The following is a 27,216-nucleotide window of genomic DNA, read 5'->3' as shown; positions in this document are numbered from 1 at the left end:
TATAGAAATTTTTGACAAGCTTAGCATTAACTCCATTGTTAAACTGTTACTTTATGGATATCGTTTGTATAATCTTAGACCTTGTTGGCGTTTAGAATTTATATTAATTTACCAAATAGTGGTTGTTCATTCAAGTGATTGTAATTTACATGTTTCTATTAGTGTGGCAGACCAAATGTGTGACCACCTTCATCTTCGTTATATCATCCTGTTTGAAACAAATCCTTTAGATTTGGATATTGACTCTTAAAGAGAAACCTTCCCTCTGAAATATAAGGATTTCAGATGTTACTTTTTTGTCATATCTTGATCTTATGCATTTTTAATAAAGTATTTTTATGAAAGAATTGTCTACGAATGTACAAAGTCATTGCTGAGTCAGTATGAGTGAAGGTGATTTTCATGCTAATAATAAGTATACTTCTTTTCATCTTATTGTTTTTATGTTTCATTTGCATAACTTCTAGAACCTCCTTCATAAATATCAAAAGTTTTTTTTTCAGTAAAACTTTATAATTTGTATCTTGCATGTCTACTCTAGCACTTAATTGCAGTGAAATCATCAATGTGTAGTGAAATGAAAAGTCAGTAGTATCTTTTTTTTTCCTAGAATGACTGCAGGTTGTAAAAGACAAGTAAAATATTTATGGTATCAGCCTCGGTTTCTAACCTTTTTACATGTGCTTTATTTTAACTTTATACTTTTATTACTGTGCTTTTGACACACCCTTATTATTCTAGAATCATGTGTGTGGAGATCTTTGTTTTTATAGTCACCTTTTAACCCTGCTCCAAGATCCTTGACTGTCTTGGTTTTGCTCTCATTGGTCATACTTGTTACATTTGTCATCTCTCTCTCCTTTTTCACTTTACTGATAATTATTGCAGGAAATTGTCAGTTTCTTCTTTATTTGATCTTGTCCCAGTCTGCTTCTCACCACAGTGAGGAAGATAGAACAGTACAGTGTATATAATGTGATATCTTTCTATACTTTTAAATTTAAGAGGTACATTCTTCTGTCTTTCATTTCAACTTAAATTTAAATTGTTTTCTTTAATCATTTTAATACTGTTAATTCTTCATTTGCTATTTTGAATTTACGACCACAGCATGGAAACTTCATAACTGAAAAACTGTGTGTATGTAGTGTATTGGCAGGTTGCAAACATTTTCTTTAAATAAAACATCAGGAGTAGTGTCAAATTTCATAATTAAGTCTTTGCATTGTTTAACTCCATGTATATTTATCAGTGTTTTTATTATTTTAATGCTTTGTTGCTATCCTTTTATAATGTCAAAGCACGTGGTCTGAATTAGTGATGCCAAAACAATAAAATGTTTACTTCAAAAGTTATAGACAAGAGTGTACCAATTCTCAAGCTAACATTTCATACTGAGGTAAAATTAATCATGTTCTAAGTAGTGAGTACAAAGTTGTGTACTATGTTCCTTGCTGGTAAAAAGGCAACAAAAAATTAAATCTTAAATATGATTCCTAGATAGTGATTTGCATTATTTTTCCTTCATCTTTTGACATTTTTATAAACTTTTTCTCAATTTCTTTTATGTTAAATTTATTGTTGCTTTATTATCTTGCATCTTCCACCAGTTGTGCTTCTCTCCAAGTACTTGTGTTGGTGTTCTTGTATTTAACATATAAGCTGCACATCTTTAATCTTGATATTTTCTAATATTCACCTCTCTTTCATCAATATCTACATTTAAAATTTAATATTACTTTTTGCTCATCTTATTTTATTTTGTCCTAGCTTTGCACAAAATTCAAAAAGTCCAAACTCTCAAATCATTTATTGTATTTTAATTCATGTTGTATTTTGATTCTCTTCATAATCCATTTCTTTTTTCAAATACTGTTTCTTGATCCACAAGTCTTAACATTTGAACCATAACTTTCACATTAATTTTCCTTGTCCTTTGCATACTGGATTCAGTACTCTTAAATTCACCTACCTAGTTGAATTTTGTATGCAGTAAAAGAAGTTGGATAAAAGATGTTCAGAAGTGTGCCTCTGGCACATTTTGCCTTATCAACTCCTGAATATGTGTTTGGACAGAGATGATCTGAAACTAAAGAGACAGGGTTGCTTGGTAATGCCAGGAAGTATGTGATCGTGAAAACTTTATATCTTCCAAATGCTTGCTGTTAAGTCGCATTGTTGTTTTCACTAAAATACACTGAATACACTACATAAGCAGGCTTTTGCTAGTTTTTAATTTCTTAACATTTAGTTTAAGATAGAAATCTGTAAAAACTCGTGTTATAACTTCATTTAGGGATTGTTACAAAATTTTTATGTAGTTACTCATTTTAGTAGCATTGGGAACGTATATCCTCTCATTACTTGTAAATGAAACTCCATATTATCTGGTATCTAAAATATTAAGGAGTGTCTCCATGATAGTGTTTATAGATCTTGCAATATGTGTTAACTGTATAATTTCATGTAATTACAGATTTGTGGAGACTGGACAGATGGCCGAACAGTTTCCGTACAGAGGAAAAGCTCTATTTGCTTTTGAAGAGATTGATGGAACAGATGTTTGTTTCTTTGGAATGCATGTACAAGAGTATGGCTCAGAGTGTCCCATGCCAAATACCAGGTGAACTTTTTTATATATGAATACCAATGGTTTTATACATTGAATCAAATATATGATGTGTAGAATCTTCAGTGAAATGTACAAAAAAATCACCCTAATATAAAAATAAAAGTTTACATATTTCCTAGTTCCAAGGAATAAAATCTCTAGTTGCGAAATGATTAATTTTGACATTCAGACTTTGCCTGATTTTATATATCATGATTTTAGTAATATGCATGTCTTCTTACTTTGTAACAACTCAATTAATAAAGAACTTGGAACATGGGCAAACTTTTGTATTCTAGTTTGGATAACATTTAAATTTATGTATAAGTGTTTTCTGAAAAACAGCATTTTATATTAGGAAATTTTAGGGATTATGCAAATGAAACTTGAAAGTATTCAGATGAAGAAAAGTGTTTTTAATCTTAATATGAAATTCGCTTTTTAATTGGAGCAGTGAACACTGACACCATATAGAAAAACAAACTTTTAGTAAAAATGCATAATTCAAAATTATTTTTTTTGCTTATGAAAGACTAAGGTTTACTGAAAGCTTGACCAATTTCATAAAGATACAGTAAGTACTTTCAGGGTGATATTATGTATACCACCATGGGTACAAGATTCTGTAAAATATAGGTGCCCATCCTGATATGGATAAAACTGTTTGTACATTTTTTCATTGAATACTAATGGCTTATGTCTGATACTTGAGTATAATAGCTAATCTGCAGTAGCCTTTGGTTTTGCTCCACTTATGATCAACCCTTTACTGTACAGTAAACTATATCATACTAAAAGCATGTAAAACACCTGGCATGTTTACAAAGCATTTTAACAGTGTCAGTACTTATTCAGTGCATATTCATTATCCAAGACTTTTATATTTTGTTCATTTACAGGCGTGTTTATATAGCTTACCTTGACAGTGTTCATTTCTTCAAGCCCAAGCAGTACAGAACAGCTGTGTATCATGAAATACTTCTTGGATATTTGGAGTATGTCAAACAGTTGGGGTGAGTGATGAACAGCATTGAAATATATTTTTTTTACATAATTCAGTTTATATTAGTGAAACTATAGCATCGTTGTAATTCGAAAAGTTAGATTCTGGTTCCTTTTTACTTGTTTAGGTAAAAGTGAAGCAAATTTATAAATACTCTTTTCCAAGCCTGTCTTTTAGATTTTTTTGTAGTCAATGTACGATCTTACTTTGCTTGCTGTCAGTACTTTATTTAATATTTACTACTGTTTTTGTTTTTTTTAACATAATGGGTTTCATAGTTTATTCTGTTGAATAATATTATAATTATTCATTAAATTATTGCAATTATTACATATATATAGCACTTGTATCATTTTTAATTGTTAACATTCTTGCTTAAAATTTTAATTGTAATTAATCTTCACATCTTTTCATTTGTAAAAAAAACTTACTTTAGTGAAAAAGTATCATCAGTAAGAAGTGAAGTACTTGCTTAAAACTTCCTGTAGCTTTTTAAGAAATATTTTTCTCCACATCCACTAGGTGAGAGTTTCTGTAGTTGTACATATTTTTGAATGTTGTGTCCTAATAACAGTTTTAGTTTCACCCCAAGTGTTGCATTTTATAACAAGTTTTATTATTGTCACATATATTTTTTGTTACCAGCTGTTATGTCTTTGAAACTATCGTCGAGATCAAGATATATTTGTTTCAGTTGAAAAACTTCAGTTTATTAAATTTATTTACTTGGACATCAAAATATGATAAACTTTTCAGAAGTTTGTCTTTAATATGCACTGTCATAACTTTCTTTCTCTCAGTGGCTTAACTTGCTCTTTTTGTTTGTTTCTTGTACGTAGTTAGTGTCACCAAAAAACTTTTAAAAATGAAACTAAATATTTTTCATAATTTAGAATTTGACTGGTTGAAATAAAGTGCAATGTGACATAAATTACAGTAGGTTCAAGGATCTTTGTCATTGCACTCAAATTTCAACCTGTGGTAGTAAATTAATTTCATTGCACATTTTTTCTGTTAAAAATTGTTTCTGATGAACCTGTTATTCAATTTGTTTTTGAAATTTAGTTCCTACTGTTGCTACATTCGTACTGTATTTTTACCATAACCATTAAGTATTTTATGCATCTAAAAACTACTCCACTTTTTTCCCACTATGTTTCTACTTTGAAATGCATGCAGTTTATTAGTGCAGTATTTGTGAGCATTAGCTAATTACATTAAGTCTCCTAAAACTGATCCAGAATGTTTTTATGTAATCTTCTTGACAGAATAAAAGTATTTCAGTAAAATTGTTTTCACTGTTAAAGGCATCCCAGTGGCTCATAAGTATGCTTCTGGACATACAGTTTTAAAATCTGGGATTTGATACCTGCTGGGTACACCACGGGTAGCTTGTGTAGCATTGTACTGTTAAAGCTTGAACTTTTGTAATAAGTTTTATGGTATATAACATCAAAAATTGATTATTTGTTTTAAAAGGCAAGTATAGTGAGAAATTACAAATAGTCTGGTTGTATTTTCAAATGGTTAAATTAATTGTTATTAGATTTCATACCATGACCAATGTAAAATTGCGTATGCAATTGTGAGTAAAGTCTTGCCAAGTAACATACTATATTGTTTCAGTCTGATTGTAACATAAAAGTTCTTACCTAAAATGTTACTTATATGGGTTTTGTATTGTATAGACATGAAACCTGAGCCATTGTAGGATAACATATTTAATACATCACAACAAAATTGATGATACTGTATCTTAGAACAGCTGGTATGGGTATTAACACTTATTGATAAGCAGAGAACAACATTTCGACTCTCGTCCATAAGACGTGCCCAGCAATGGTCAGTTTCAAACTCTCCTTGTTAACCTGAAGATGACCTAGGAGTTTTATAACAAGTGAATAAAGTGATGTTATTCACTTCCCTTCATATCTGGACTTGAAAGGTGTAATGAAGTATAAAAGTTCTTATGTTATTAAGATATTGTGAATTAAGCAGACCCATTTCAAATTGTCAAAATTCTAAAGATGAGTCATAGGTGACTACACACATTATACCATTTTTGTAATGAATGTAATAAGTACTTCATTGAACTATATATACTCTACAAGTTCACCCTTGCACCGTTCAAATTAGGGTTACAACAGTACTTTTCCTACGCAGCATAATTGTACATACCTTGCCAACATCACTTTACAAATATGTATTTTACTTAATAAATCACGCCCTACATTATTAACTAGCAGTTATGAAGCATTACCAGCACCATTATCTAATATGATACATCATATGTTATATGATTCATTCATTTTTATATCATATAGTAACTGAAAGCAAACTTTAGTATAAACTGCTGTTTAATTAGTTCCTACACACAAATATACTACCTGTATTTTTTCAACACTGAGGTATTATGTATTCACTGTATACATAATATTAATGCTATTTACTAATACTTCAAGCATTCTCCCTTTTTTTTATCAGTAAAATACTCCCAAGTTCAGGTTAAAATTACAGCAGTAATAAAATTATCTTCTTTACTGTAATAACAAATGACAAGAAGGAATTAGCAAATATAATGAAGTTAGAGTAATGAATGCTGTTATAATCCAAGAAACCAAAAATAAAGTGTTTGAAATGTATCACACTTATACTTATTTCTTTTCTCATAAACTGTAAAGCTGTAGTAGTTTTTTCTGCAGCTGGTGAAACTTCCCTGTGATGTCTATCATCAGGAATGTGCTTGGGATTGACTATATCAGTCTCAAAGTAAGAGTCCTCCAGTGGTAGGCAGAGCACAGACAGCCCACTGTTTAGCTTTGTGCTTAATTACAAACAACCTAAAAGTAAATAGTTCCTTAAATGTGGAACATGTTCAGCGTTATAGAAAACATCAATGCAGAAACTTCCTGTATATTGATTGAAAGGTGTGCAAAATGTTTTAGGTATGGTTTGAAGCATACAGTGCCACATTTTGATATTAAGTAACAGTCCTTCACTTGTCATTCTGACCAGCATTTCTACACCACCACTTCTGTCTTTTCATGGTGTTGTTGTTGCTTGTTAGGACGCTTACAGCTTCTCCTCATTGATAACTATATCTGCAATCATAGCATCTGTGATATGGAAAATACGTTGAGTTATAACAAGGTTATTAAGTGTATTTTTTTACGTTGGCAAAAATATTGTTTTATAGCCTCTTTGTGAAAGGTTAAGTCCTGGGCCACTTATAAGTCTTTGTTAGTTTCTGTGGTGTTTTTTTATGATGTATAGCCTAAAGTGGTGACTTCTACAGTTTGGCAAAATGAAGTGTCAAAATAATTGTGTAAATGAGTATCATTCAAGTTGAAACAGACTGAATGCAATAAATTGAACTTTCTGATCCACAATAACAAAATGTATTTCCACCATTAAAAGAAAATTGAGGTATATCAGCAATACTCCTCTGTTTCAGAAAGAGTTATAGAATAATGTGTGAAAAGTTGAATATTGTTTTATCCATAAAGTTTCAACTTTAGAAAAAAGGATGTATTTTATTTAGTATTCATAGTACTTAAATAAATATTTTGCTTTTGCTTTTTTCTTTCCAGTTGTATCCGAGAGTAACATAATTAGCAAACGTGATTTTTTTTATGAAATGTAAGAATATCAAAGCATAGCTTTTATAAGTATTGTAAATACAATTTTATTATGATAGCAAAAAGTTACTGGTAATTTTTTTATTATTGTTAAATGTAGGATTTTTGTGATATCATATAAATTTTAAAATAACAGTAAATTACCCCTTTTGCAAAAATTTCTTCTGTAGTGTCAATAATAATAATTAAATCTTTAAAGTACTTCTAGTTTCTGACATTTTATTGAATCTTTTCTTCTTATTAGCTCTTCATGCTTTAGTGCCAAGCTAAACGTGATAGTATCTTAATTTTTCTGTGCTTAAAATACTTCTAGTATATGAATGTAATTAATGAGAGTATCCCAATAGTTGATGGTGGGTGATAATAACTAGCTGTCTTCCCTCAAGTTTATCACTGCTAAATTAAGGGTGGCTAGTACAGATAGCCCTTGTGCAGCTCTGCACAAATTTCAAACCAAATATAATTGATATTGTAAATACATGCTAACTTGGATTTTAACTTTCGATTTATTATTTTTTAACACAGGTTTTTAAGGTACAAATAAGTTTTTCAAACATTTATGCTTTTTAAAAAGCTTAATAACAATCTTTTAAGGAACATGAATGTTGTTCAAAGCAAGTAATCTCTAAAAATATTAAATATTTTACTTGAATGTACATGATTATTTTGTGCATGTTTAGATACACAATGGCCCATATCTGGGCTTGTCCACCTAGTGAAGGAGATGATTATATATTCCACTGTCATCCAGCTGAACAAAAAATTCCAAAACCAAAAAGATTACAAGACTGGTATAAAAAGATGTTGGATAAAGGTATAATTGAAAGGATAGTTCTTGACTACAAGGTAGGAAAACCACAATGATTTCTTGAATTTATGTTTCTATTAGTTTTATTATATTGATTTTGATAAACTAACCCTTTCTTAACAGGAGTTCTTTAAACGTTTTTCTGTGCAAATTACTTTGTTACATTCTAAACTTAATTAAATTTTTAATATCAATGTATGTGAAAGGATTTAATATTATTCATCTCATGATTTTAAGTTTTATTTTGTGGCCTTCAATTATTACAAATTAAATCATTAAAAACTACATAAAACTTTGGATGTACTGTCACATAACCAACAAGCCATGAAAAATATATACTCTGGCAGTTGTAACTTCAATAATATGGTAACAGAGTAGAGGTGTGTCTACCCACTGAGATACTTATGTAATATTTTGTTTCTTTCAAAATACTCTGAATAAATACAGTTAGAACAAGTAACAACATTTTTTCAACCCCTGATAGTTACCATGACCACCTTTTAACACATTTGTTTGAGCTTTATATTATGTTGACATTATGTTTATAAAAATTACAAATAGCCCATTTTACAATAAACTGTTTATTTTGAAATTTGTGCCAAGTCATGGTTGGTTACAGACTACATCAAACTTGATGTAGTATTGTTGGCTGTGTGGTTAATTATGACATTTATGGTTGCTTTTTACATAAATATGTTATAGTTAAGAGATGTATATATATAATTCTATTTAGGTCTTACTTTAGCCTTTTAGTTAATTATGTATTAATTATGTTTTAAAATGCATGGTTAAAATGTTTGAATATTTTTTTAATGTATATCATACATTACTTCCATCCTTAAAGTTGAGGATATTACATGCTGAATGAAATTTTTGCCAAGGGATTGTGCATGTTTCCCAGAGAAACTGTAATGTACTTTGAGGGCACTGCTGACTTGTGAAAAGATGAGTATTAAGTTCTAAAAGACAAGAAAGAAAATCAAACAATAATAATTAACTGTATGTGAAAAAGAAGAGATTAAATTATGTATTTAACAAGTGGAAAATTTTAAAGATGGTCTGCGAAATAATTAAAAGGTATTTTATTTGTTTCCTGATGTTAATATTGTTGCATTATACATTAATGTCGATAGCTTGAGTTAATGAAATGGTAGAGAAAATGAAAAATAAAGTATAAAATTTACCTTTTGATATACTTTTAGGAAAACTATAAGATGAAGAAAAGTCTTTTTATACTTAAAATGAAAATCACTTTGCACTTGATTTGTTAATAGTTTGACTGTATGTAACTGCAATAGAAATATAACACGTAGTAAAAACACTTGATTATAATCATGGCATTTGTGTTGTACAAGATATTTATAGTCTTTAGCAAAACTTAACCCAGTGTTTGAGAGGATACATAAATGAGTTACTACATGCGTGAACCTACTGTGAAAGAGTTAATAGTGTTATGAATATGAAAATTTTGAATATCTTGTTTTGTAAGAAGAGAAAGGGAACATTAAAAGATTAGTATTTGTGAGATAAAGCTATGAACATTTAGTAGGTCTGACTTCACTCAAATTCAAATCTTTGTACATCATTTTACCATATATTAAAGACCAGTAAGTTTGTGTTATGTTGGCCTGACATGGCCAGGTAGGTTAAGGCATTCGACTCCTAATATGAGGGTCGCGGGTTTGAATCCCCATCGCACCAAGCATGCTTTCCCTTTCAGCCATGGGGGCATTATAATGTGACAGTCAATCCCACTATTCATTGTTTAAAAAAGTAGCCCAAATAGTTGGCAGTGGGTGGTGATGACTAGCTGCCTTCCCTCTAGTCTTACACTGCTAAATTAGGGATGGCTAGCACAGATAGCCCTTGTAGCTTTGCACAAAATTCAAAACAAATAAACCATTTGTATAATATTAGATTGTAATATTTTAATGCATTGGTAAGGTGCACGATATTTTTGTGGTTTTCTATTGATGTGAAAAGTCAAATAATATTTTGCAATTGTTTTAAATGTAAAAAGGAAAATAAATTTGTATGTACTTTTTTTTCAAACATTAAACTGTATAAACTATGAATTGTATTTTATTAAAAATGTTTATCAGTGCTTTCTCTAAAGTTTAAAATTTTAATAAACTTTGGCAGATTCTACTAAAATAAAAATTTCTAAGAAATTAAACTTTCAAATAATGTGTCTTTGTAGAATCAGTTTTGTTTTTATAACTTGCATTGCAATTGTTTTATGTCAGTGTTTCATGGAAAGCATTAAGGTGTTTTTATTCCAGTTTACTAAATTAATTAACAGAGGTAAAGTGAAAGCTATGTGGTTGGATTACATTGTTAAGCTGCTTATTGTTTTAAAATCATGTTAGAGAAAAGATTAACCCTGCAAGAAATATTGTGTAGCTTATGTATAAACAAAAACAAAGAAATTGAAACTTTGATATACATAAACATACAGCAGCTAACATTAAACAAATTATGAAATTATTTTGTATTTCAGTGAATATATTTTATTTAAAAAAAACGAGTGAATACAATTCTGTTTTTCTTTCTTTCTCTCACTCTTTTTTTTTTTACAGTTAAAAACTTCCATTTAGAATTTATGGTGTGTGTAATACAGCTTTATACAGTTTGATTTAAATGTGTATTTAGAACTAATACATGGTTATTGTTATTTAAAATAGACAATTTTTATGATCTTCTTATACTTAAGAAATAAATTTGTACACTATAGTCTGCAACATTCTTAATAGTCAGGTACATATTTTATCAAAGGAAATTAGCTTATATGGTTTAAATGTATTTTTTAATGTATGAAGTTACTTGATGATTAATTATTGTAAGTATTTGATATAATTATGCAATTGTGTGGCAGTAGACACCTGTTTTTCAAAATTGAAACTTTGAGTTTTATAATGATGCAACCTCTTTGAAGTATGGTCATTTCCTTGTTAATGAAAAATTAATAACTATTTTTTTTAATTGTCGATATTGCTTGCCTAAACTGTATATTAATTAAAATAATTGTTAATATTGATTTATTTAACTTCCTAGGATATTTTAAAGCAAGCAACAGAAGACAACTTAAGTAGTGCAGAAGAGCTTCCTTACTTTGAGGGAGATTTTTGGCCTAATGTGATAGAAGAAAGCATTAAGGAACTAGATCAAGAAGAAGAGGAAAAACGCAAAGCTGCAGAAGCCTCAGCTGCAGCAGCTGCTGCTGCATCTGAAGGCACTATTGAGACTGAAACAGAAGGAGACCCAACTAGCCAGGTGTGTTGCATGTTTTCAAGTTTTGAAATTATGTACAAGATAAAAGGCTGTTGACAGGTGTAATACCATTTTTGAACTTAAATTTTGTTATATCTGAAAGACAAATTTTAGACACCTACATGATAACTATGGAACCTTTTAGTATGTAATATGATAAAAACTATTAGATAACATTACTGTTTACTGTGCCATTACACATGATTCATTTAATTGGTTGACCTGTAAACTGGTTTTCATAAATTCAGTCAAGGTTTAATGTCATCACACTCTAGGTTGCTTTGAAGGAAATGGTAATTGCAAGAAAAAGTGGTAATTCCAGGTTCAGGCTATATTTTCAGTTTTTCAGCTTTGGAACTTAAACTATATAAAGCAAGGCATGCACATAGTTGAATTTTCAAGTATTTGAGCTAACATTAAACCTCAAACAAATGCAAAGTAACCAGATTTTCAGCTTTACTTCATTGGCAGGTTGTATCTATGCAGGTGAGGAAAATTCACAATTTCTATCATATTAGTAATAATTACAGCAGCGAGCTAAAATCATTAATTGGGATTAGTAGTTTCATTTGTTTTGAATTATTTCATTCAACACAAATTTCAATAAGATTTACATCAAAAGAAAATTTAAAATTTCATTATGTCGGTTATAATTTTCTTTTGGAGATAATTTGAGAGGATAGATTATGTACAATTTTCAAAATTTGATTATGTAATTTTCCTTGTAATAACATTAATCATCAGGTAGAGCAACTGAATTAGAACTTTGTGTTCCCTCCTTCTAAAACAAGAAGTATTAATTTCCATTTAAATGAGTAATGTGTATTTCTAACATTTATTTACTGTATGGCCATATTAAATTATTACATTAATCTGCATCTAGCTTTAAGTATTAAGAGGAAGTTTTGTATTGAAACTAATTAAGAAGAAGGTCTTTAATTTCAATGGTTGTTATGTTGCTATAATTTATAATAGCTAATGAATGTATCAGTAAAATGTAGGATTTTTAGCATTTTAAATTATAAATGTCAAAAGGTATGTTTAAAATAAATGTTTGTTTGTTTTTTGATATTTTTGTTATTTCAGGGCAAAAAAAAAGGTCAGAAGAGTAACAGAAACAAGAAAGCCAGCAAAAGCAAAAATAATCAGAGAAAAAACACAAAGAAATCTAACGTTCCTAATATTGGCAATGATTTAACTGCTAAAATTTACTCCACAATGGAGAAGCACAAAGAGGTAATCTATGATTAGCACCAGTGTTAACAGTTTTTGTGCTCTTGAAATGTATTGTAAATTCTATAAACCCAAATTAGGATGTGATACAAAAAGAAAATACAATCACAGGAAAAATATTATAATTTGTATTACATGGACAAAAAACTTGAGTGGAATAAATTCATATTTCAGTGAGTAAGTTTCAGAAATACTTCTCATCAAATACGTACCAGTAAGCTATATGTTGAGTAACTATTCAGCCATTAGAGCTAGCATTTGATCCATAAATTTGGTGGTTTTACATGGCATGGTCCCCAATATGAGTTACACAAAAACAAAGAGTACTCTCAGTATTTCAATTAACCCTGGTGTGTTTATGGTTGGTTGTCAGTGCTTCTTTAACACCAACTAAATATGTTCAATGGAAAGTTTTGAAGACTGAGGAATAAACTATATATCTGTTTAAAAAGTAGAGAAATCTTCTTTAACAAAGAGACATCAGATACGTTCAGTTAGCTCTCTCAACAGAGGCTTCGTTGAATAGACCAACCATGTGACCCCATTGTACTCATTTAAAGTTGATATAGTTTTAATACTAGTAACTTTTAATATAATATGTATATCTTTACAAATTTTGACACACTTTCAATAAACATTATGATCTTTCACATACAAAAAAAATCAGAATTTTTTTATTAAGTATTTTTAATAAACAAAACAAAGATTTGTCCTTGAATATATTCAAGTCTTTCCTTCTTGACTAGTCTGAGTGCAAAATGATCTTTTATGTTGAGGCTAAATTTACTTTTCTTTATCTCTAAAATCTCAAATTTTATTTGTGTAATTTCTAAAGCTTTCTAAGTACATTTCAAATGTTTATTTTCAGTAAAACCTTATATTTGAGCTGTTATTTTATCTACCCTAACCCTGTACAAGGTTGATAAATTTTGTTACATTTTAATTACTTTATAATAATAAAGAATACATATGAAAAACTTCTTGCTGCCAATTGTAAATAACTTTTAATCTTACTTTTTTATATACTAATGATAGTAGTGCACTAAATAATTTTGATCTAATTAACTCTCAGTACAGGCTTGGTCTATGCAACCTCATTGTACTTGTTTAAAGTTGTTTTAGATTTAATAATTCTAACTTTCAACATAGTGTGTGTATATATATATATATCCACAAAATTTGGTAGTTTTTCATTTAATATCATAAGTCTTTAACATACAAAAATCATTTTTAGTGAAGTACTGTAATAAAATAAATTTGTTCATGAATATATTGAGTATTTGTTTTTAATATTCCATATGCATGCAAACTAGTTTTTATGTTAAAATTAAAAGTACTTTTTCTTATCTCAAAATCTCAAATTTTCTTTGTGTAATCCTTAAAATATCAAAATGTATTTCACATGTTTTTTTCAGTAAAGCTTTATATTTATCTGTTATTTTTCTCTACCCAAATTAGAATCAGCCAATTTGACCAACCTCTTAACCACAAAAGAAATAAAAATAAAGCTAAAATATGCTTTTCTTCTTTCTAGAATGACTTTGAATTGTAATATGAAACTACATTTGTTTATCCTAAGTGTCTCTAAGTATGTAACAGTATGCATTTGTTTATAATTAAATTTTATTGTTTTATTTTTACTTTTGAACCATGTCTAACTACTGTTCATGCCATTATAAGTTGTAAATCACTTGGGGCATTAGCAGCCCACTTTACATTATCAAATTACATTGCCCATGAGCTACTATAAGCAGCTCATCTGTGTGCATCATGAAACATTTTTATTATATTATTATTAATTTACTTAATCTTAAATAACCTAAAAATATCACTATTTTTATATATTTAGTTACTCTTATAAGTATACATAAATAATAAACATGAAAACTATTCTTGCTCAAGGTTGTCAAAGAGAGTTAACTCTTAATATTTTATACTACTCATATTGTTGCACATAATTTTTATTTAATTAAATAATACACCAAATAGTGTACACTAATGACATGTGAATAAGTAGGCAAATTCCCTCACTTCTGAAAATTATTGTGGCTTTCTAACTCTGCAACACGAGTCATTACAAATTCATACAAGCTAGTCTTTAACTTTCCCACAGAAATGATGTTCCTGCTCTGAGTGAAATTGACATTTAACTACTCAAAACATAATGTTTTACAGTACGTCATTTGATAGATGAAAATTGTGAGTTTCTATTAGTTATAGGTAATATATAATTAAACTATTTTATAGAGAATAATTTCATTTAATTTTGTACTTTTTCAAGGGGTGATGGAAAAAATAGGAATGGTGAGAAAATGTGTCACACTATAGGAAATTCAGGATTTTTTTAAATATTGCCTTGTAGAATTAAGAACTTTAAACTTGTATACTATTATAATATTGTTTACTAACTACAAATTTATGCCATAGTAATTGATAATAACACAAAATGTAGTTTAATTTTGAATGGAAGTTTCCAAATATTTTGTTTCAAACACAGTAAAGGATGCCCATATAGATAGGATTAAAGTGGTAAAGTAGGAGATATTAAAATATTTTGATTAATAACTGAATGTCATTAATTTCTCAGTAGTCTTGTTGGTTGCCCTTACTGGTCTTATGGAACAATTGTATAAAGTATATGACCCTTTAATTAATCCCAACCTTTTTTGATGATCAGATTGAAAACTTATTGTAGAGCAGTGTTAATATATTTTTTTTTATTATTTAAACTCTCATGATTTAAAAACAAAACATCTTGCTGGGAATTCATTGTTGTGCTCTTTTTTTCATAGATGCCAGCATTTGGCTTTTATGATGTTGGGAATGAATTTTAAAAATGGTTGCTGTTGTTTATAGCTCTAAAACACATTAAACCTTCAGAACCTGTGAGAGTGTGGTATTCTTTTAGTTTATGATGCAAGAAGTTGTGAACTTTTGTACTACAGAAAGTTTTATTGTTATATATAAGATGTCAGTTCCATTGGTAGTAAAGGTATGGATTTTGGAGCTGTCAAGTCTGGTTTAAGTCCATGGTTTCTCACAAATACTTTTTATGTTTTAAACTATGAGTGTGTTATAATAGTGCCAGTCAACCCCTCAGCAGGAAGCTTCTGATATGGTCTTACCTCATATCATACAAAACTGTCTCAATCTTTTCTCACCTAAGCATTGCTAAAACATTTTAATGCTCAGCACACTAGTCTATGTACTCCACAAATTTTGTGCCACTTTTGAACATGTATATATTATGAAGGTATTTCTCTCTGATGTTTCTGCTCGATCACCACTTTCAGAGTTGGCACAGCATAATTTAAGATGTGATTTTTTACATGTTTATATGATTGTCCTTCATTGACATTTTAAATTATTTTCAACAGTTTTTTTTACTGTTTGAATTCCATCTTTTCATTATTTTTATTTTATTTTATGTTACCAAATTACAAGAGAATTAAAAATGAATTCACATTTCATTCTATTGATTACAGAAGTTCTTGTTACAGTTGATAATGCTACTTCAGTATTGGGTTCACTTTATCTGCAGAGAAAGTACAGGCTTAATTAACAAGGAGCTAGCTTCATGTTTTCAATCAGCAATTTCTTCTTTTCAACCTAATAAATTTTTTGATGATAAATACAATCAAAGAAAAGACAATTTGGATTCATTTTTTCTGGTACCTTATAAGAAGCAGCTCTCACCTTTCACTCCTTTTTTGTAACTAGTTAATCAGGAATGTTTCTTCTATCACCTGCAGTGCCTCTCCATCCTCACTGGTTGAAATTCTTTCTTCTGAATTTTTGTTTTTTCCCCTTGTCATAATGGTTCATGCACAACAATTTTGTAACCAAATACAATAAGGTGTTGTGTCCCACTCCCATTATCTGAAAATCACCATGCTTTAGCATACCATTACACTTCTGATTCATGTTTAGATTCTCAACATCTCTAACCTCTCCTTTGTATTTGAAATTTGAGACTAATATTTATTTCAATCAGGCATAATTCTGAACAGTTTGCATTTTCTCTCCTCTATTTTAAGATTCTTATCTTCCCTCCATTTATTACTGAAGGCCTTTTGTCACTAATCAACCACCTTTCTGCAAGTTTCACAAAATTTTGTTTTCTCCTGTTGTTTCCCTTCTGTTACATTTTTTTTTGTGTCCTTCCTTCTCCATGTTCCTCTGAATTACCTGATTGGGATCTTAATGTGATCATTTATTCCTCCTAAATCTTTGTTGACCTGATCCATATACCATCTTTACCTCAAGACTTGTATCCTTCTCTCCTCGTTTGTATTGTAGACATTGTTGATCAGATATTTATTCCATTAATGTTAATAGAATCCTATACCATTGCTCTTATTTCATCCTATGTCGAGACCTAATCTTTTGCTTCCTGTGTAGGTGGTATGGTTTTCACGCTCATTTCTTTACCTTCTGTCTCCTCCCACCCATTCTTATCCAGATTGGCTTCTTTGTCTGGTTTGTTCTTTACATTGTTATGTAGTGCATGCTTCCTCCTTTCAGGATTCATTTCTGTCTTTATATTTCTTGGAATCTTCTGTTACTCATGGTCTGTCTCCTGTCACTCTTGTTGGTTGAGTTTGTCAGCCTCTTAGGCTGGCTTGTTTGGATTTATCTATAGATGGTTTTCATATTCACAGCATTTCTTCTCTTCAATTTCATCATGTCACCATGTATTTGGCTGCTTGTCTTCACTATCCATTGGAGGAAATTGTTCAGGCTGGAATGTGGGCTAGTCTCAATACCTTTGTAGCTTATTATCTGTACAATCTGACTGTAGTCTATCAAATGTATATTGCCTCCCTCCCATGGTGATTCTATACAGGATCCTCTTTGACTGCTGTTGATAGGATACCACTATGTGGTGAGTGTTTCTTAGTCAAGTGTGCTCCAACTCAAACTCGCATTATGTGTCAGTAGGACTATAGCACTCACTGTTGAAATGGAGTGTTCTGCATGACCAAGATTGACATGCCTAGAGGTATATACATTTATGTCTCAGTATCCATGAGTTTCACTTGGTGGTGGATCATCATTCAAGGATTTTCATAAGTAAAGCAGAAGGGGAATTTTGCCCATCCTTGCTTACCCTTTAATTACATAAATTGTGGACAGTCTGCTTTTCAAAATAGGGAATCATGAATACCCATTGCACTTTTTCCAGTGTGACATTCTTCTAGACTCTCCACTTTTTTTCTAGATGAAGCACATGAGTCCTTACCAGTTCCTAGTTGCTGGGCTGGTGTACCAAGGAGGCATTTTCCCAAGTGTGAAATAGAAATTTATCTTACAATACAACCATATTTATCCATTCAGTGAAAAGAGAGAAAATCTGAGTTTTCTTTTTGCCCTTTCTCCTGGATGCTTATTCCAGCCTATATGGGATCCTCATGATATTGAGTTCAGGATGACACCTTCATGTTCCTCCTCTTATTAATTCTGGTTGCAAGAGGTTTTCTTCTCTGTTCCTACAGTTGAAATGGGGGGGGGTTTGTGTCTGCCTCATAATGCCAGCAACATTCACTGTTCCTTCTGTTGAGAAAATGCTCTACATCCTCATAATTTGAGGTTCAGGATGCATTTTCTCTGCTTTTACAGTTGGGTGATTTAAAATTTCTGCTCTTAATTCTGGTAACAGGTATTACCCTGTTCTTACATTTGAATTAGGACATTGACACAACTCTGTAATGCTGGGTTCAGTTTGTTCTCCTTCTTATTCCTACATGGAGGCCACCCTTCTGGTTAATTCTGGTTGCAAGAGGTTTCTTTCCCTGCATGTATAGTGGAGTGATTTATGATTTATGCTGTCAATGCCAGTTGCAGGTATTGCCCTGTTCTTACAGATGAGTTAAGGAATCAGGACATCCTTGTAGTGCTTAAGTTGGTTTGTTGTACTTCTTGTTCCTCCAATATTTTTTAATGTTTGTCCACTTTGGGCCAGATGCTGTCTTCCTCTACGTAATTGCAGTTGCTTGACATAGTTTCTCTGTTTATTTATGGCTGGGAATGATGCATATGTATCACACAGTCCATGTGACCTGGCCACAGTGTTTATGTTGCCCTAATTTGTTTTTTTTGTTTTTTTGTCCATTGCTGAGGCTAGTTATTTTTCTTTCTTTTTTTTCCATTCTACAAAATAAAAACTCAAAGCAGACTTGATACTCACATGAGGATGAATGGCAAATTAAGTGACAATTCACCAAAATATGGAAAATACAATAGCCAGGTGACTAGCTGCTTTTGATGCATTGGTGGATGATTTCAATTTGCTTCACTTTTTCATATTATTACACCTCTCAGAATGTTCTGAGCTTGTGTAAATTTTTTTTTCTGCCTGGGACAAAAGCATTCCTATTCCTGGAAGTAATGCAGGGTCCTGCATGTGTTCTTCAGTTTTATCTCTGAACACACCTGTTATTTCCAGGCATTTGCTTTTCCTAAGGTTTTAGTGTTAGGCGCCTACAATGGCTCCTTCTCTGTTACAATATAAGATCCTAGCTTTGTATTAGAAGAAGTAAGACTATATCAGAAGTTAACATTTTCCTACACTGAAAATAATGCTTATGAGCAGAAAGAAGATCAGGACATCTTTGTGTAAGTAGAATTACATATCTGTGGAAAACACATTTTCAATTTAAGAAAGAGTTAACTTCTTACTGGTTACCAATCCTCTGATCATTAGCTTAGAATTAGGGATTATGTCAAGTAGTTTAGTAGCTTTAACATGAGTGGAAGTATATTTATGTATGTATTTTACAGTTTCAACAGATCAGGGTTTAGTTATATAGTTAGTTTTGTATGTTTAGTCTGTAATAGTAAGCTGTTTATTTTTAACTTTAATAGTAACTGGTAATTTTGGTAATAATTTTGGTAACTTACACTACTCTTTGTACACTTTAGTTGACTAAAACTATGTTTTAGTCGATACATTATGTAAAAATACATTAGCTTCTAACACATAATTGAAATCATGATTGTGAATGAGTGTATTTAGTTATAAATAACATTTTCCAGTAAACTTGGTTCTCTGGTCATGTGCATTTGTTAGTGAATACTTGTGAATCCAAACTGTAGCTCTCATCATTAATATACGTGTGTGTGTATATATATATATATATATATATATTTTATTTTATTTTTTTTAAATCCTTTAAACAGATGTTTTTTGTGATACGTCTTCACTCAGTACAGGCAGCTGCTAATCTACCTCCAACCCAGGACCTAGATCCTCTTATAAACTGTGATTTGATGGATGGTAGAGATACCTTTCTCACAATAGCTAGAGAAAAGCATTATGAATTTTCTTCTCTTCGTCGCTGCAAATTTTCAACCATGGCAATGATGTATGAACTTCATAATCAAGGGCAGGATCGTTTTGTATATACATGTAATAACTGTAAGACACACGTTGAGACACGATACCACTGTACAGTTTGTGATGTAAGTAATATGTGTGCTTCTTTTTTTTATTCCATTATGCAAATACTTAACACTCATTGGCTATTTGGGTATTATTTTACTAAAACAATTCATTTATTAAAATATATACATGAGAATACATGGCATTCGTAGTGTTGTTAAATATTGATGAGGAGAAACCCACTTGAAATAAAAATACATCTCAGAACAGTTGGTATGAGTATCAACACTTTTACTGATAAAGCACAGAACAACATTTCGACCGTCCATAGATCGTCTTCAGGTTAATACAGTGTTGTTAAATGTTATGCAGTGATGTATCTCCCTATGAAGTAACCTTATTTTAAGTAAATGTACACATCAGCTAAATTGATCAGATGCTGAGTTTATTTTATCTATCAAATATAAGTATTTTTGTAAACAATTTGCATACGTGCGTAAAAACGATGCAGTTACACACCTGACTGGAATTCTATAGAATGTGTGTACTTTATGGTCAAGTCAGTGTACAATGTTTTCAGTGTAACTTGTGTTTAGTTAATACTTTCATCATGGGCTTATTTCCTTGTGACTGACCTCAAAACCATTTTGTGCTTGTTATAGTTCTCATGCTGTAACTTTTACATTTGTAAAGCAAGTAATAATCTTTTTCTAATTACAGCCTTTGTACTTGTTTGCTGTTTGTCATAGGTTGCTAAGCCATATAAAATATCATACGTGGAAGATATGAAAAAAAGTGTTTTTTAGGTTTTTTTATATATTCAGTTGAATAACCAAAAATCCATAAATTACTATATCAGTATCATAAATTCCACTTTAATTTATTAAACTTAGTAACTTAAGTTCTGTTTATGTCTGAAAAACGAAACTTTGGATGGATAGAAGGAAGATTCACAAGAATAAAGTGTTTTATTGGAAGAATGAGATGATGATGTAATGCTTGAAATGGCTGAGAAAGCCACTAGGGGAAATTTTGAGCTTTCAGTTGGTTAATCATGTGCCATAGAAAGAAGTATGTATATAAGGGAGCATTTTCAAAAATGGAAAAAGGGAAGCAGGGCAACTGTGTTTGATTCAATACTTAGAAAATAGAAAAGATAGAAGGTTCTTATTTTACATTTTAGCTTCTCACCATCAGTAATCTGATTTCCTTATTAGTAATAAACTATATGCTTTGTATATTGACATCACAGACATCTAATTTGATTCACTGCTGCATTCAACATAACACATGATGCACAAAAATAGATGTTTAGGTGGTGATGGTGTTTTAATATTTACTTTTAAACTAAGAAATTAAATAATGTGTAATACCAATATATGTATTATGATCTACAGTTTGATACCAAACGTATTGACATAAATTTATAAAATAGTAAGTAGTTCAGTAGAATTTTGAATTTGAGTCAACAAATATGATGACATGGCCTTTGACCCATGACCTGTATAAAGAGGGTTAAGTCACATTTCAAGAATTTGGTTGAGCATATGTAATTGCTATCCTTGTATTTTACAAGGCTGCATTATTCCTTGTTGTTGTATACTACAACTATTATGAAAAGTGCACATCATTAGCTGTGGTAATTACATTTTAAAAACTCCTAAATTTATTTTAGTAGTGTATTAGTGCATTAACAAAAAGGTAGTTATTACAGGATATGAAGAATTTCAGTATTTGGGATGTTCAACCTATTTTCGTTGCACGTGAAGTTTTATTTAATTTTTGGCAAAATTTACTAATGAGATTTACCTTTTTTAAAAAAACAATTTTCCAATTAAATGTTTCATGCAATTTCATACTTATGGGTGAAATGTCCTGATGGCAGTGATATAAATTAATAGTAACATTATGTTAGTAATTATAATTAATTAATTGTCTTCTCTCTTTTTAAGGATTTTGACTTGTGTGTTACCTGCTTTGATAAAGATGGTCATCCTCATAAAATGGAAAAACTTGGACTTGATTTGGATGATGGCTCAACCCCAACTGATCAGAAACAGACTACACCTCAGGAATCAAGAAGATTATCTATTCAAAGGTGTAATCAATCACTGGTTCATGCTTGCCAGTGCAGAGATGCTAACTGTCGGTTACCTAGTTGTCAGAAGATGAAACGAGTTGTCCAGCATGCTAAAATGTGCAAGAGAAAGACAAATGGTGGCTGTCCCATATGCAAGCAACTCATTGCTTTATGCTGTTATCATGCAAAGCATTGCCAGGTAATGTTGTTTTTAATGGTTATGAGCTATGCAAAAATATAAACTGTTTCATTTTAGCCAAAAATATTCATTAGAGACTGACCTTTTCTATGAAGAAAAATAGATGAGAGCACTGAAAATAGAATATTTAAAGTGGCTTATTTTCAAATCCTTGAAAGTGCAAATTATTTTATCAGAAGTAAAATAAATAAACTAGTATTGCTATAAAATAATTCCAAAATGTAGGTTATATTTTTGAGAAATAATTTAACTTCCTAATATTCTCATTTTTAATTTAAAGTAATATGCTGGCTGTTGTTGAAAGATTTTATATTGTGAAATATCAGCTATGCTTGAATAATATGACATACCATAACAGTTTTAGTAAGTGTATTATGTTGTGACTTGTACCTTAACTGGGTGAAGCAATCAAAAGTACTAATTCTAGCTGGAAAACTAGACAACCATAAATACACTTTCACAATGAAAGAGTAGAGCAATGTGTGTATGATATAAATTAATGCCTCTGTCTTTAATACTAAACAGTGTTTAAAGATACATTATCAGATATTTTTTAATCACTGACATCACACTTAACAGGTTACAGTATAGTTTTTTTGTTATAGAAAGTTCTTAGTATACAAAATTGTAATTTAGAAGATAAAATCACAGGATAGGAAAGATGTTAAAAGTGTCTGACTTGCAAATATAAAGTTCCAGTGTTGACAGTTGAAACAATAATATCAAGCCTAAGGTTACATAATCTTTATAAATTTCAATTAATTAATATTCCTTGTATATATAGGTCCAAGTTTTCATTATATAAATCTTACAGTACAAAAAACTTGGTCTACAATAAAACCTACAAAGCTTGGTTAGAAGCTTTTTTTTTTAAAGCAAATTTAAATTTAACTTGCTTATGTTTCTAATATGTGGAGCTGTTTGCGTTAATTTACTTTAAGCTTCAGTGATTGAGTGGTTTTAAAAAAATTAATGTTAAATCAGTATATTTCTCATAGCTGATATTAAGTGCAATCAGTGAGTTTACCTCAGTTTTTAATTTTTTTTACAGAAAATTGAAAGTAAACTAAAATTTGATATCAAACATTTAATACGTTATTTTATATAGTTTGTAGCTTTGATTCACTATACTGATCAAGAAAGGATTAAACAAAACATTTTGGCCAGATGTTTTAATGTTGAATTTATTGATTGCTAAGTATGTAGCAAGTTTTGTTGATAGAGTTTACCCATATTTATTTATGTGGATAATAGTCTTTACCTGTGTTTATTTTCTGCTGCTTAGGAAGCCAAGTGTCCTGTACCATTTTGCTTAAACATCAAGCACAAACTTCGACAGCAGCAACTTCAACAGAGGGTACAACAAGCTCAAATACTACGAAGACGTATTGCCAGTATGGCAACCATGCAGAACCGAGGGATGCCAAGTCAACTTCCTCAGCCTAGTCCAGGAGGGCTCACTACACCAAACCAGACATCTCCAGTTTCTCAGCCACGCTCTTCTCCGCACCATTCACACCCTGGGATTGGTGTGAAACCCACTACCTCTGGTCCACCAGTTGGTGCACTTCAAGCCGTCCAGGCAGTCCAAGCAGCGGCTGCCAGACAACAGGCGCCTCATATTGTTGCTGCAGGAGGCTATGGAAAAGTCAATCCTGTGGTTAACACTGCAACTTGTGGCCCAGGGTTATTACTTTCCAGTCAAGTTCAACAACCAATCCAGAAACCTGTTGGGCAGATGGTGTCTTCCATTGGAAATAGAGTTACCAATATGGGAGCTATAAAACATTGGGATGGAAGCAGTCATAATCAGCAAGGACCTGTTTCATTTCAGTCGCAACAACCTCCTCAGCCAGAACAGCTTGGTCTTCATCAGACTGGTCAGATGCTGGTTCCTGGCTCTGGAGTCTCCACTACTGTAGGCTCTTCTCAAAGTGCTGGTGGCCAAAGTTCGGGAATTCAAAGGCCTTCTCAGTTACCCCAAGGTTTACCTCAGTTGTTACAGATGTTGAAATCTCCAACTTCTCCTCAGCAGCAACAACAGGTTTTGCAAATTTTAAAAACCAATCCACAGTTGATGGCTTATTTTATCAAACAGAGAACTGCCCAACAACAAGCTCAGAAACAGCAGCATCAACAACAGATGATGGTTACCAGCCAGGGAAGCATTGTGGGTACTCCCCAACAAGTACCACCAGAACAGCTGACACAACAGCAGCAACAACAACAGTGGTTTCAGAAACAGCAAGTACTAGCAATGCAGAGAAAACAGCAACAACATGGTCAGTTTTCACAACCCCAGCCTGCTTTGTATGCCCAGTGTCAACGCCCATCCCATCCAATAAATTTCAATACACATCAACAGAACTTTCAACCTGATAATGCAGGACAGTTTACACAGTATCAGCAGCAGCAGCAAATAATAATGCAACCTCAACAAGTTCAGCAGTTGAAACAGCATATGACTTCACCAAATCATCCCCCTTTAAGTCCACAGCAAGGACTAATGGGACATCCTCAACCATCACAGCAGTTATTGCAAACTGGACGATCACCTCCAACCACTACTACTCAGCTAGTACAGACTGTAAGATCCCCTCAGTCAGCTGCTTCCCCACGAGGTCAACCTACAGCACAAACTCATCCTATTCCTTCTCCACGGCAACAGCTAGTACATTCTCCACATTATCCAGCCCAAACACTTTCCCCTCATCCTGGTCTCTCTCTGGCTAGTGGCACACCTGGACGTGATCATATGACATCTAACACTGACATGATGCTTACCCAACTCTCAAAACCTGTTTCAACCCACACAACTTTAACTGGACAACTACAAATTCCTGCAAGTCAAGATCCAGGGCTCTCAAGGGATGAATCTGACATAACTCAGTTGACACCACAGGAGCAACTTAGTAATTATGCAGATAAATTGTAGTTATTTTGCCCTGAAAGGTATTACGTGTGATGATATTAAAACTTAGGCATAAAGTTGGTAGAACAAAAACTGTTTTGGCAGTTTTAGTGTTTTATTATTGTATTTTTTTTACCTGATGTGTTGAACTGCCATGTAGGACAATGATGTAGCATGTAATTTTTTTTTCTACAGAAATTAGCCTTATATACCCATACTGTGTTAATAATAGTCTTTTGTATAGTTTCAACATGAGTTTAATATAACATTATTACTATTTCATTGAAAATAAGCTTTCCAAGTAATTTGTTCTGTTTTTAACTTTATGGTAGTAGCTCTCATCTTCACATGAAGCTACTCAAGTATTAGCAGATAATTTTCAGTTGTCTAATGCTTTGATAATCCTAATTATGCCTTGTTTTAATAAAACAGAAATTCTCACCTTAACATGTTAGATATATTGCATTGAAGCACACAACTTTGTGTTTTGTTTTTTGAACACAGTAAGAGTAGAAGAAGAAATTAATAAATTTTTAGAACAAGATAAGTAAGATGAATTTTCTTGAGGGTGTTAGACATAGTTTTTCTATTAATTTTTTTTCTACATGGCAATATAGTAACATTCCAAGAGTTAAGAAAAGCAGCATTTTACTCTCATTTGGAAGTAATTATTGAACTATTGAACGTGTTGCTACAGAAAGAACATATTCATCTTGTTGGTACAAAGCTAAGCTGCCTTTTTTTCATGTAAGTTCTTGTGCTTAAAAATAAAAGAAAGCATTGCATGATGAGAAGTTCTAAATGGTCCAAAGAACCTCACCCTTCTCAATGACATGAACAGAAAATACTGCCCTCTGGTGGATACCTACCTACCAGTACAGATTAGTGCTATATGAGGTCTTTATGGTGAAGGTGAAGTGTAAATTGAGCAGACTTGGCATAAGATTTTTCTGGTGAGCATAAATTTTATATTGTGTTTGTTTTTCAAATGCAGTTTATTATTTGTGACTCTGCATATGTATTTATGTGTCTGTAAATTGATTCTTCTAGGTTTAAAAGTGATCTAAAACAGTATTGTATATAATGTACACATTTTAAGTGTCCCAGTTTAAATAAAACTAGAATGGCTATAAACCTGAATAAGTATTGTCAAGTTGATTATCTTTTTCTTTAGATGTTTCAGTCAAATGATCCCACTTGTATATAAATTAGTTGTAAAGACGTTAAATATCCGAGTCTTAAAATAAGAAGTTTTTATTATTGTACCTTACACTGTAAAACCTGTCTAAGGCGTAATCGCACGGGACCAAGTAAAGTTTCCGACTTAAGCAAGTTTTCTACCTTAGACAAAGTGAACGTGCATATTTCCTTATTATATGTAATTTTTAAGCGGAACGTTATACTTGCTTGACTCCAGGGAAGTAAGACGTTTATGAATAAAGTTATTGTACTGTTTATGCTTAGAATAACAGCCAAAAAAGACATTCAAAATATACACAAGTACACAAAATCTCAATCAAATTTATTTTGAAGAAAGTGTCCAATTTTGACTGTTTTGTTTTTATAATGGGTTTTCTCATACAATTAAAAGAGAACGCCAATTCTACGACCTTTTCATGAAGTTTATTTTCCCCCTTCATTTTTGCATACAATTTGATAGCGTTAATATAACTTAACACTTGCGATGACATAGGAATTTCTATTTCCTCACTATTTTTTTACATTTTGTTTATCTTCTGAATCTCTCACACTGTTACCATATTGTGATTCTGTTATAAATTTTAAATCAATTTTATCAGTTTCTGTTAAAACATTCTTGTCAACGTTCACAAAACTTTCCGCGTTCATAGAATCATCTGCATCAATCTTCCCAATCAGTTAGGATTTCACTAGAATCGTCATAACATACAACTTTTCCACAATCTCCGCCATTATTAAGAATAAATCCAGTTTTGAAAGCACTTTATTACGCATTCATCTTATGTGCATTTAAATGAACGACTTAAAAACGCAATTGCATCTAACACGTCAATTTTCATGGTCATTTCAGATGCTCTCTTACAGTCGTCCATGTTTGCAATA

The 27,216-nt window shown here is 31.3% G+C and overlaps 1 protein-coding gene across 3 annotated transcripts in view; it reads left to right on the top strand.

The window, feature by feature from the left end:
• The window catches only part of LOC143253206 (CREB-binding protein-like), a 130,713-nt gene extending 104,436 nt beyond the window's left edge, over positions 1-26,277 (top strand). For all 3 annotated transcript variants that reach the window (XM_076506670.1, XM_076506668.1, XM_076506669.1), the window contains 8 exons: positions 2,477-2,623; positions 3,511-3,624; positions 7,933-8,098; positions 11,115-11,333; positions 12,417-12,566; positions 19,743-20,024; positions 21,897-22,223; positions 23,509-26,277. In XM_076506670.1, coding sequence (XP_076362785.1) covers positions 2,477-2,623; positions 3,511-3,624; positions 7,933-8,098; positions 11,115-11,333; positions 12,417-12,566; positions 19,743-20,024; positions 21,897-22,223; positions 23,509-25,158 — 3,055 coding nt within the window. In that variant the 3' untranslated portion in view covers positions 25,159-26,277. The remainder of the gene's footprint in view (positions 1-2,476; positions 2,624-3,510; positions 3,625-7,932; positions 8,099-11,114; positions 11,334-12,416; positions 12,567-19,742; positions 20,025-21,896; positions 22,224-23,508) is intronic.
• Positions 26,278-27,216: the final 939 nt, after the last annotated feature.

The sequence above is a fragment of the Tachypleus tridentatus genome, chromosome 6 (assembly GCF_004210375.1).
Source record: "Tachypleus tridentatus isolate NWPU-2018 chromosome 6, ASM421037v1, whole genome shotgun sequence".
Lineage (NCBI taxonomy): Eukaryota > Metazoa > Arthropoda > Merostomata > Xiphosura > Limulidae > Tachypleus > Tachypleus tridentatus.
The sequence above is the reverse complement of the archived record's forward strand: the minus strand, read 5'-3'. Positions and strand labels throughout refer to the sequence as shown.